Source organism: Alternaria incomplexa (assembly GCF_024043165.1).
Source record: "Alternaria incomplexa strain BMP 0042 chromosome Unknown scaffold_3, whole genome shotgun sequence".
NCBI classification, from domain to species: Eukaryota; Fungi; Ascomycota; class Dothideomycetes; order Pleosporales; family Pleosporaceae; genus Alternaria; species Alternaria incomplexa.
Genome location: NW_026249852.1, coordinates 2,383,121 through 2,395,186, shown reverse-complemented (window position 1 = coordinate 2,395,186; position 12,066 = coordinate 2,383,121). Strand labels below are relative to the sequence as shown.

At 53.1% G+C, this 12,066-nt stretch overlaps 5 protein-coding genes and 1 non-coding gene across 6 annotated transcripts; 4 read left to right on the top strand and 2 right to left on the bottom strand.

The window, feature by feature from the left end:
* Nucleotides 1-744: 744 nt before the first annotated feature.
* J4E90_003168 (uncharacterized protein) lies at nt 745-2,123 on the top strand (the record flags this gene model as incomplete). The annotated part of the gene is made up of 4 exons (XM_051432739.1): nt 745-859; nt 947-1,657; nt 1,708-2,021; nt 2,073-2,123. The coding sequence occupies 4 exons, from the start codon at nt 745-747 to the stop codon at nt 2,121-2,123; spliced, it is 1,191 nt and encodes a 396-aa protein (XP_051294161.1).
* A 970-nt stretch (nt 2,124-3,093) lies between these two features.
* J4E90_003167 (uncharacterized protein) lies at nt 3,094-3,698 on the top strand (the record flags this gene model as incomplete). The annotated part of the gene is made up of 2 exons (XM_051432738.1): nt 3,094-3,279; nt 3,351-3,698. 2 exons carry the CDS (start codon nt 3,094-3,096, stop codon nt 3,696-3,698), a joined length of 534 nt encoding a protein of 177 aa, XP_051294160.1.
* A 181-nt stretch (nt 3,699-3,879) lies between these two features.
* Nucleotides 3,880-4,725, bottom strand: J4E90_003166 (uncharacterized protein; the record flags this gene model as incomplete). Its single annotated transcript, XM_051432737.1, has 4 exons — nt 3,880-4,016; nt 4,102-4,283; nt 4,409-4,482; nt 4,543-4,725. 4 exons carry the CDS (start codon nt 4,723-4,725, stop codon nt 3,880-3,882), a joined length of 576 nt encoding a protein of 191 aa, XP_051294159.1.
* A 714-nt stretch (nt 4,726-5,439) lies between these two features.
* J4E90_003165 (uncharacterized protein) lies at nt 5,440-7,467 on the top strand (the record flags this gene model as incomplete). The annotated part of the gene is made up of 2 exons (XM_051432736.1): nt 5,440-5,471; nt 5,853-7,467. The coding sequence occupies 2 exons, from the start codon at nt 5,440-5,442 to the stop codon at nt 7,465-7,467; spliced, it is 1,647 nt and encodes a 548-aa protein (XP_051294158.1).
* Nucleotides 7,468-8,530: 1,063 nt separating this feature from the next.
* On the top strand, nt 8,531-8,651 carry J4E90_003164. Its single transcript has one exon. It is a non-coding gene; the product is annotated as a tRNA-Thr (tRNA).
* Nucleotides 8,652-9,618: 967 nt separating this feature from the next.
* Nucleotides 9,619-10,491, bottom strand: RPS1 (ribosomal 40S subunit protein S1B; the record flags this gene model as incomplete). The annotated part of the gene is made up of 3 exons (XM_051432735.1): nt 9,619-9,762; nt 9,811-10,312; nt 10,370-10,491. 3 exons carry the CDS (start codon nt 10,489-10,491, stop codon nt 9,619-9,621), a joined length of 768 nt encoding a protein of 255 aa, XP_051294157.1.
* Nucleotides 10,492-12,066: the final 1,575 nt, after the last annotated feature.

Here is a 12,066-nt window from a genome sequence, read left to right as displayed (position 1 = left end):
GCCGTGGCGGTATACAGCACCTACAGTGTAAGTACGGTGTGCGCAATAGTTCAATCGGGGCATTTTCCGGCCGGCTTTGGGCAGGTCGGAGGAAAAGGCTCGTCAACCAATGCAATGAAAAATATGCGCTCCCCATGTCCCCATGTCCCCATGTCCCCTCTCCCAGTACCGGCGGGCAAGGTCGGCCGTGGCCACGGTGCAGGGCAGTCGACGTGGTAGACTACTGCGCGCACAAGCAAGTGAGGTATCGCCGCCAGATAAACTTGAATCGCCCGTCTACAGTGTCGGAGAGATGCAAGGCAGGGCACACGTGCCACGCCTCTGCCCAAAAGACGGTCAAGGTACAAATAGACACGCCGCCCGCCTCTGCCTCGCGCACTGCATCTCTCCCCGTCCACGGCAGCGTCGATAGTCTCGGTGGTCGCAAAGGCTTTGTTTGTTGCCGTCTCGCAGTGTCCGGTTGGAATTCGCACTAGGCGTGACTAGTGCCGTAGAGGGGCGACCTTGCCTTGCCCAGCGCCTGTTCTTCTCGCTCAGCCCGCCGAACAATTCTGCGGCTCACCCACAACATCCACCTTTTGCACCCCAACTCGCCACTCGCAGTCCGACATCACTCATTTGCCAAGATGTCTGAGCCGATCCGCAATAAGAAGATGGACTCCATCTCCGCCCCGTAAGTCGCTTCCCTCCCCTCCGCCACACAATTTTGGCCTCGCCCAAACACCACCATCACACACCCCCAACATGGACGTACCACATTCTAACGTGCGCCCTGCCAGCACCCCCCAGAACACACCCGCCAATGCCGCGCCCATATCGTCGCGCGCCCAGCAGCCCGGCGTCAGCAGCATCAAGGAAGGTACGTCGCACTCTGCCACGCTCCTGCCCCTCCAACCCCGCCTTGTATTCTCGTCAAGGCCTTGACCGCTAACTCGCTTTTTCGCAGAGGAACTAGAGCGCACTGCCGCCGGTCTCTTCGCTGCCAACCCCGCCCTCGTCGCCATGATGCAGAACAAGCTCGGCTCGCTCGTCGGCCGCTCCAGCGGCTACATTGAGTCGCTGCCTGCCTCGGTCCGCCGCCGTGTTGCCGGCCTCAAGGGCGTCCAGAAGGAGCACTCCAAGCTCGAGGCCGAGTTCCAAGAGGAGGTCCTGCAGCTCGAGAAGAAGTACTTCGCCAAGTTCACACCGCTATACCAGACCCGTGCCAAGATCGTCAACGGCGCCGAGGAGCCCTCAGAAGACCGCGTCAAGGTCGGCGAGCAGGTAGACGAGGACGACGAGGATGAGGACCAGCCCGAGGCTGAGCTCAACAAGGACGAGGGCAAGGACGTCAAGGGTATCCCAGAGTTCTGGCTCAGCGCCATGAAGAACCAGATCTCGCTCGCCGAGATGATCACAGACCGCGACGAGGCTGCTCTGAAGCACCTGACCGACATCCGCATGGAGTACCTCGACCGCCCCGGTTTCCGCCTCATCTTCGAATTCGAGGAGAACGAGTTCTTCACCAACAAGACCATCACCAAGACCTACTTCTACCAGGAGGAGAACGGCTACGGCGGCGACTTCATCTACGACCACGCCGAGGGTGACAAGGTCGACTGGAAGGCCGGCAAGGATCTGACCGTCCGCATCGAGAGCAAGAAGCAGAGGAACAAGAGTGAGCATCTTGACATCTGTCGGTATTTGACTAGCAACTAACTTTCTCAGACACCAAGCAGACCCGCGTCGTTAAGAAGACCGTGCCTACAGAGTCGTTCTTCAACTTCTTCGACCCACCCAAGCCCCCACAAGACGACGACGACGCCACCTCCGATATTGAGGAGCGTCTCGAACTCGACTACCAGCTCGGTGAGGACATCAAGGAGAAGCTCATCCCCCGCGCCATTGACTGGTTCACCGGCGAGGCTCTTCAGTACGAGAACATTGAGGACTTCGACGAGGGCGAGTTTGAAGACGAGGACGATGAGGACGAGGACGAGCTCAGCGATGACCGCGATGAGGAGGAGGAGTCAGACGACGAGGTAAGCAGTCCAAGTCACTCTACAGAATACAGCCATCTAACGCAGTATCAGAACGACGGCACAAAACCAAAGCAGGAGGCTGCTGAGTGCAAGCAGAGCTAAATGCTGCACCAAAAACTCTCGCATTCCCCAGATCACAATATCCCCAGTCGTTTTGAGCGGCATGTTCGGTCCAGGCTAGCCTCCCAGTCGCCTTCCATCACACTGAGATGTCTTTTAAACGACTCTCTGCGTCTGATATTTCACTTCACGATTTCTTACTCGGCGTAATACTGCATCAAAAGAGTTCAGGGGTGTTCGTTCGGCAATGGTTGGTTGGAGCTCTCTCTGGACTAGATATCTTAAGAACTACTCAGTTCTCCCCCTCCCCCCACCACTTCTTCCCGCCCCTCCAGACATTTGCTCGAACAGGTTCCTGGATTCTTGCCACCAACGATCACTAGCATCTAAGGCGTTGTCTAGGTGGGGTTTTGCAGCATGTTTCCTTGGGTCAGGCATGTCATGTTTACGAGGTTTTTTAGACGGCGTAAATAGTCTTGAGCGCATGTCACGGGTCAATGAAAGAAAAGTTTGAAGCCTCACTTTTGGGTAGTAGTCAGCGTGACCTGTATGATTTAGTGTGATGCTCAACCTCGGTAGGATTATGCGATAACGGTCGCCTCACCTTGCTATGTAGCCTACCACGTCTCGCTTTCAAGAGCTGACGTATATGCTTTGCTTGTCTACATATCCTTGCACCCAGCGTCATGCCTGAGATGTCGTGCGTGTGCTTGCCTTGGGGGTCCATGTCAAGATGCGTAGTGCGGGGTGGTGGGGGTTGTGCCGGGTGAAGTTCGGGCGTCGAAAAATAATTCTGGAATGCGACATCATCGGACGCGCCAGAGCACTTGAACGCTACACCACACTATACCTCTCTGACGCCTCAAACTCCTCTCCAATTACCGCGCAAAGCGTATCTGCTACCTGAGAATCGGATATACTCGGCTATCCCATACATCGCCGCCCGCGCAACCCCCAACACCCTACGCGATCTCTCCACGCGACCGACTCTGCGACGAGCCTCCACAACACCATGGCGCGCCAAAACCCCAACATCGTTATTACGGGCACACCTGGAGTAGGAAAGACGACACATGCAGAGCAATTAGCGCAAGCAACAGGATTCCAGCACATCTCGGTGAACCAAATAGTAAAAGACGAAGGCTACCACGAGGGCAAAGACGAAGAAACAGGAAGTTGGATTGTAGACGAAGACAAGGTACGCATAGCCACTGGCCACCCCATCCCACCCAAACTCTATCACCCACACCACTAACCCCACCCCTTTAGCTGCTTGACCACCTAGAATCCCTCTCCCTCGCCGACAAAGGCGGCTACATCCTCGACTGGCACGCGTGCGACCTCTTCCCCGAGCGCTGGATCGACCTCGTCATGGTGTTGCGCTGCGACTCGACCTTACTATACGACCGTCTTACCGCGCGCGGCTACAAGGGGAAGAAGCTGGAGGAGAATATGGATAGTGAGATTATGCAGGTTCTGCTTGATGAGGCGAGGGAGAGTTATAAAGAGGAGATTGTGGTGGAGTTGAAGAGCGAGAGTAATGAGGATGTGGAGGGGAATCTGGAGAGGGTGGAGCGGTGGGTTGAGCAGTGGAGGAGGGATAGACAGGAGGAGTAGGGGGTTGGGCAGAAGATGAGTGGGGTGCTGAGAATGGACGGATGGGTGGGATATTTGTGATGCGCTATGTGTTATGATACCAATATGGCATTTATGGGATGATGATGGTGGGTGTGGTGGCTTCATGCACCACCCGATACTCTCCATTAAGAAGTAAGAGCACAATAATGATTATTGAGCTCTACGCCCCAGTCTTCTGGCTCGCCAACCATTCCTTCAACTTATCCAGCGCCTTCGCTCGATGGCTAATCTTGTTCTTCTCGCTCTTGTCCATTTCAGCGTATGTCTGACCTTCGTACTCAAAGCATGAGTCCCAACCTATGTACACACTATTAGCCTCTTCCTATCTCCATTACACAACCCTCCAACACACTAGAAGGCAAAGGGGCATTTGCTGATTTACCGAATACAGTAGATCCCCGACTTTCCACCAACTTCCCGTCGGTACGGCCTTGGAAGAGAATGGCTTCGTGACCGGGGCCTTCGCAATATCCGAATGTGCATACGGCTTGGGCGGATTTGTCGTCGAAGCCTGAGAGCATTTTGTGTAGGTTGGGAGCGCCGAGGGAGAGCATGAACCATTTGCTAGGGAGGGAGGTTAGATGGGTGGGTTTGAAGGAGGAGAATGTGGAATATTGGGTTTTGTAGCATGAAGGGGGAAATGGAAAGAGAGACTAGATGAGATGAGATAAGAAGAAATGTGAGCGTACATGTAAGGGCCAGGCAGGTCATTCATGGCTTTGAAGCAGAGACATGTGTCTTCTACTAGGACGGGGCCTTGTACCTATAATCAATCACATTGTCAGTACTTGTAGAAGACTTTCTCTTTGGCATCACGACTTACGGCTTCGGCTGCTCTCCGTGCCTTGTCTCTTGTGACTTCCTCAACTGTGCCTTGGATTTCGACTAGGTCGACATTTTGGTTGCGGAGCTCGATGACACCGGATAGAATGGCTTGAACTTCGGCGAGCTTGTTTTGGTTTCCCGTTATGAAGTTTAGGGTGGTGGGGATGCGGGAGGATGCCATCTTTGTGAGTTTGGAAGTGGAGATTGGTAGGGCTTGGAGTTTGATAAACCTTAGCAGACTTTGTCAGCTAAGACTTATCTCGCAACTATACACAAAGTTCTGTATATACCTATTGAAGTTCAACGCTGGTTTGAATGACTGGAGCAGAATTAGTCATTTTGCAAATGGAAAGGGCGCTGATGGAAAGAGCGGTATCGTCTCGGCCGACAAAGGGCGTGCAATGCCACACTTCAGACCAGCTAGAGGGCTGAGCAACGTACATTGTCAGTGCTGATAACTAAGCACTCGTCTTACACCGCGATGTTGCAAAATCTCTGTCTAACGGCATCGTGATAGGGCTGAGGGGTCCTTCAATAAGCGAGCTAAGCAGGGATCTACGGTCTAGTGCCTGCATTGAATGTTACCGTGGCCTACAGAACATCACGTTCAGCCGCATCGAATCACACCCTGCAAGGTTCCCGAGTCCCTCAAAACGGTTATCGCCGTCTTTATCGACTGTTTGCGACTTCAAAGCCCTGAGCTCGCCGAGCAAGAGCCTCATGGGGTGAGGCTGGGGACATCATTCGATTCTTATTCACGACTTCACCGCGCCCGACACTCCCTCTGCAGTTGTCCGCACGACCTCACCGGACTCTGGACATTTTCCGTTTTCGTCATTCGGGGTAGAGTCATCGCCGAGCACGGCCCTGAATTGTTGGTTTCGTCACCGCCAGTATGGGTTCCCTCAGGACTCTGTTCCTGAGCGTGTATGCCTCGAACAGCGTTATAAGGACGTTGTTTCTACCATTATGCTACACCACACTATTCAGCCCGTTCATACTCGCTCTAGCCTGGTACTTTGGATTCGTTCAAACTTTGCAGAACTCTATACCCGAAGACTTTTCCTGGTTCGATCTGCTACCTGCATTTGCAATTTCAGCAGTCTTTGTGTTACTACCGACAAGGCTACTTTCAAGCCCAGGAACAGTTACCAAAAGCCAAGATGGGAAGGGACGGGTACAATCGTTGCCATACTGGATACCCGGGGTACGCCACCTCTCGAGCATCGCATTTGGAGGCGAGGAGTGGTTAGCCAGCATTCGGTAGGTGTGCCCACAGCGTACGTGGATCTATCTGACCGAAGACAGTGACTCTGCAACCGCAAGCATAGTGGCGTACAAAGCTGCTGGAACCAAACACAACGTCTTGTTATCGGAATCCCTGCTTGACCAGCTCTACAACAACTGGAACAACCTGGAGCTGACAGACAACAACCAACCAGCTATCCTCCGAAACGCCTTCAGCCTACCGAAAGTCATGGAAAGTCATTATCTCGAGCTTCAAAATGAGATCAACCAGGTTGTCAAAACGGAACTATACGACGAAGCAGCCAGAGACAACTTGATTAAAGCATCGCTGCGCATCTTGACCGAATCGCTTCCGGATCTCGTCACATTCAACTCATCGATCGTCGATCAAATGCAATGGGAGCGTGTCTCAAACGTGGAACTTACGGACGGAACCTCGGAAGCCGAATGCGATCTCTTCACACTCCTCAATGAGTTCTGCTGCAATGCTATTCTACCCCCGATTGTCGGAGCACAGTTTACAGAGTCCTATCAACTCCTTGCCACCGATCTGGCGAGCTGCAACGAACGATTTTGGGCTCTCGCTCTCGGATTGCCGCGACTAGCACCTATCCAGGGACTACCAGGAGCAGCTCTTGCACGGAAGAGATTACTGAGAAACTTTGCAAAGCAATTTGAAGACTTGTCGAATCCACCAGTGAGGAGGGTGCCAGACGACGATGAGAGCGTGAGCGGGGAAGAAGACACAGATGCCGATGTAGTTACCCCTCTTATGAAGTTGAACGAACTCTTCACCAAGCATGAACTACCAGCCGAACTACGAGCTTCGATCGGGCTTCACGTGGTTCACGATATCTACTCAGAGGTCATGCCAATCGTATTCTGGACGGTCGTACACATCTACTCTTCATCCAAGGCGGAAAGCGCTAAGGCTTCACAAGATTCGCCTCTTGAGAGGATCAAAGCAGAATCCAAAGCATGGGCTCAAGCCATACAGCCTCCGTCGATACATCCATCTTTCCCAGCACCACCAGAGATACGCTACGGGTCAGTGAAGGAAGTGCTTACACCGACCTCGCTACCTTATCTTCGCTCATGTATCAACGAAGCTCGGCGACTATACAACTGCTCTATCAGCACATATAAAGTCCAAAAATCACTTCATCTAAAGGACGACACGGAGCAATGGGAGCTAGAAGCAGGCTCGTACGTCGACTTGGGCCTCTCTCGATCTCTCATAAACTCATCACCAACACATCACATCTCACCACGAACCTTCAAGCCCGACCGGTCCGTGGATACTCCAGCATCATCATCCATCGTTTCGGCCACCGATATCTCGCAATCCTACAAAACCAACCTCATCATCTCCATCGTGTCCGGCATCACCCAACTCTGGGAAATTTCACCTGCGCCAAAGAAGAGCTTCTTCGACCACATCCAAGAAGCAGGGAACGAAGCGTCATTCGGTGCCGAGGCGCCTACTGCAGAGCAAAAAGCCGCTAAAGAGGAAGCGAGCAGGGAGAAAGAAGATGCCAAGCGGAAGGACGCCAAGTGGGTGCTTCCCAAAGCGGTTGATGGAGCGGGAATAAAGGTTCCCAAGGGAGACATCCGGGTCAGGATACGGAGAAGGGAAGGGTTGCCTGCTAGCAAGGTTGTGCGGAGGATTGGTTAGCGTTGATACTGGGGCTTTCACCGGAGCCAACGTGCGTGCATGACCAGCATCGGGGTGTAGATACTAGCCGCGTAATACACACATCGGTATCCAGAGAACTCTATGGTATGGAAGGCTTTGCGGAGCCGCGATAGTATATGCCCGTAAGTATTGACCGTGGCACGGGCCGGTCAGACAACAACGACATGTATCGGACCGTGAAGTGCGTACAGTCAGAGCAGGCAAGCATCCAGGTAGCAACCACGACCCACGATCACCATCGACGATGAGAACTACTCTATCCGACCCATGCAGCGCCTATGCAATCCACCTAGTCTGACATTCTCACCCCAGCCCAACCCAACATCTCCACCCACTACTCCACATCCCTCCCCAAACTCTCCACCCTTCCTAACCCAGCTACCCACGATCGATCCCGATGCCCATACTCTCGTACCTGCACGCGTTCGCTGTCGCGAAGTAACGCTGGCTGACGTCTCCCCACCTCTCGTCAAAGTAGCGGTGAAGGCACATTTCTACGATTGAACCAACGTCGAAATCTGAATCAGCAACCACGAACTTGTCCTCTTACCCGCTTCCGCGCAAACTACGCGAAATACAAGACGGCGCAAGGCCACATCATCTCATAACGATCAGCGCGGCCTTGGAAGTCGAGACGCTTCGATTTTGCGTCGTATGTAGGTCATTTGTATTCAATGTCGCATTGGCATTGGCATGCTCGCACACCGCAGGATTGAGGTTCGGCAAGGTCCGCTTCGGCGTGACACTGTTTATCAGAGTTTGGGTTGCAGATCGAAGTTTATGGAATGGGGGTTGTGAGATGGTTAGGGGGTACATCGGAGGGAGGGTTATTCGGATGCTGTTGTGCATGGTGGTCGGACGTGCAAGGTTCGCCGACAAGTTGTCTTCCGGACTCGCTTATTCCTCGTGACGTGTGCAGGCCCCGCCCCACACAGACGCTTCATTCTGGTGAATATTAAGCCGCTATAATTAGCTGTCCATCTGCAATGACATTATTGATCATCTAGTTTCACACTCTTTCATCAAAGCAAAGAGCTTCACAGCCTTCCTAGCTCAGTGGTAGAGCGCGTCACTAGTAACGCTAGATCTGACTTGGATCGAGTTAGTCCCGAAAGGGACGTCACGTGATGACGAGGTCGTCAGTTCAATTCTGGCGGAAGGCAACTCCTTTTTTTTGCCAAAAGATTTTTTTTTCTGGGCTAGAATGCATGCGGAGGGCGCGTAGATGTGGCTGTAAAAGTGCGGGAAGGTGTGTGCGTACACAGCGTGCGATAGCCGCATCTTTGTAGACCTAGACGTAGACTCTTCCCCCTACAATACCCACTCGCATTGCGCGTGAACGTGCTTACTCGAAGCTACGTCTCTTTTTACTTATACTAACAGCAGGGTTGCGATTATATAATTAAAAGTTAAGTGTGTGCGGATTATGGTCGCGCGAAAGCCCCTTCTACGTCGCTCTTTCCAGATACCTCTGCACCCCCACAACACTACTATTCTACACCAATACACTTGCATTGCGCATGAACATGCTCACTTGAAGCTACGTTTCTCTTTGCTCATGCCAACAGCAGGGTTTCGATCGTGTACTCAAACGAAAGCGTCGGGCACAGGCTATTGTTGTGCGAAAGTCACTTCTGGGTCGCTCTTTCCAAACCATGGAAATCTACACCTCTTTCTAACCTTACAATCGCACCAATCGACCTACTGCTACATGCTTGTACTACTCACAACGTATGTTCACTTGGAGTCGCTACCTTCACGACGGCCCTTGCATAGCAATACGCAATTCCAAGAGGGCAACAGCGCACGCACCATCGACATGAACACGATCGTCATAAGATCCCCTCTATCCTCGACAATCTCGCCTGACATCATTTTATCACAACAATGCCCAGTCACATCATTGCACAGTACTGAATTGGAACTCATCAATGTCATTTCCATGATACTTTTCCCGCATGACCTGTTAACACCAGATGCGGATCGTACCCCATGCACGCCATCACTGCCGCGGGATCGCATCAAGGGCATGTTTATCTTTCATTGTAAACACAAACACCTTTGGAATGCCGATATCATGCCGCGGTAAGTTGAAAAGACCCAAGAACCCCTTGCCTATCCAACAAGACCTTATACCTCTTCAAGGACGGTCTCCTTGAACTCGCGCTCAACCTTCTGGCCAGAGTCGTCCTGGCTTGACTCGCCGTGGAGACCGAGGAGGGCACCAAGGTCGAACTTGGGCGCCTTGAGGAGCTTGACCTTTCGGACGTGGACCTGTGCCATGTTAGCCTGTCATCCTCCATTGTCCATGCAACCACATACGTTCTGGAGGGGGTAGATGCCCTGGGTGGCCTTCTCGATCTCGCGACCGATGACCTCGGGGATGAGCTTCTGGGTGAGCTGGGCGAGGGTGCACGAGCTGGCGTCGCGGGCCATGATCTCAACCATCTTCTTGCGGATGGCCCTGATCTGGGACGACTGGGCGTATGTGGTCTTCTTGACCTGGTTCGGTCGGCGCTTGGTGAAGGCGATGCAGAAGAGGCGGAGGAGGTAGTCGTCGGTGGTCTTGACAACGACGTTGGCCTCGATGAGGGTTTGCCACTTGCGGACGAGGGAGCGGAGCTTGTCGGAGGTGAAGTCGAGACCGTGGAAGTTGGTCAGGCAGTTCTTGCCCTGGACCTCGTCGACGCGGAGCTTGACCTTGCGGAAAGCGTGGTCCTCATCCTTCTGGAGATCGGCGAGCGAGACCTCGAATATCCGGCCCTTCAGAGCGTCGTTGGCGTTCTTGAGACCGGTAGTGCGGTTGACGAGGGTCTTTCCGACACTGCAGAGAGCGAAGAGTAAGCATAGAGTCCCCGTGTGGAGCAGCGGGAATTCTTACTCTCGGACGGCGAAAGTTCCTGGCGCCTTGATGTTGTACCAGTCCTTCTTCGCGAAGGTGTCGGTCTTCTTCTTGAGACCCTTCTTTCCCTTTGAAAGACGCTTGTTCTTGCCGACAGCCATGATTGCGAGTCTTGTTGTCGGTCGTGGAAGGGTGGTTGTCGCTGTCGATGTCGGAGACTGAGAACTCGCAAATTGGTGGTGTTCGAAATCGCTTAAGCGAGCCCAGTAGCGCCGCGCATCACGTGTGCCAAGCCTAAAATCGAATGCGGCGCTCAGCAGCAACAACCAGTGCACATCACGGAAAGATCAGCAGCGAATGGATACAGAAGTAGGGTATGCTGATCGCGGTCGGATGCATTGCGGGCAACATAGCAACGGTGATGCTGCACTTTGGGGTCTCTCGAGTCGCCATCTGTGGCGCATGCGATGCTTGCCTTTGCTGCACCATAGTGGCTGTATAATAGCAGGAAGGCGCGGCAACTGCGAGATGCGCATGATATGATATGGTCGTGGCAATAGTTTGGGTAGAAGATGGTGTTGAAGCGACTCCATGGCCACGCAACTCCAGTCTCGCGTCTCTACCTAGGTACGTCTGCGAAACCACCATCACTTGCATCACTTCATTCACACGCCAACAATCCGCACTGTCAAGTAATGTACATATGTTACATTGCTGCGGTTCTACGCAGTTCATTCAGCTGTGGCGGACAGACTAACTACCCATCGCACACGCTAGCACCCCGTCCAAATTCCAGTTACATCTTCGCGTCTTCTCCAGCCACCGTCAGCGAACGTCATCAATGCGATCATCATCGCAGACGAGTTACTGCGTCCAGCATCGCGAAAAATATGGATATACATCCTGTAACGATTTCCTTCCTCCTCTTTACATCTCGACATTCATTGTCGTGATGTAGATCCGTTGACCCGACCCGTACCCATTCCTGTTCCCCGTGACAGAAGAGACGTTGCGACGGCTAGGTGAATGCCCTCCAAACAGCGTGCAGTTTCCAGATTGGAGACCATCAGCTTGCGGCGACTTGATACAGAGTACTGTACAGTTGCTCATAGAAGAGAACGTGAGTCTTGTAGGTGTAGGGGTGGTATGGCTGGTGTTGTTGATAGAGACGTCTTTGTTGCATGACATCAAAGACTGATGCATGTCCGATCATGTCTTGACGTCAGATCGGTCTTGCTGACCATATGGGTTCTGGTTCTGGCAGAACTTCTCAAAGTCAGGAAAGCTGATGTAGCCGTCTGGAAGAATGTTAGTATGGTGCTGCTTCAATCTGACATGCTCAGTGCTTACCCTGCTGCCTGTATTGGCGGACGTAGCGGTCACTCTCGGTTCTTGACATGGAGGGCCTCTCAGAAGTGTAGGCCGGTTCCGACTGCAACCTCGATCGTGGAGTGAGCATCGGGCTTCCAGGTGGCGTCTCGCCTCGAGGTGTAGTAGGCGATGAAGCAACCTTGGCCAGGAGAATGGAGGCCTTGGTCGGGCTACCGGATGTTGATGTTCCAGAGTCGCGTCGAGAGGTTACAGGCACAAGTGTGGTGAGACATGGCGAAGAAACGGTTGATGGTGTTAGAGGTGGCCGCCGGCTTGCTGAGCGAGATCGTGCAGGCGCCTCAGTAGGCAGAGAGAAGTAGTATCGTGGATGGCTAGACATGGCGAAGATGTGCGTCGATCGACAG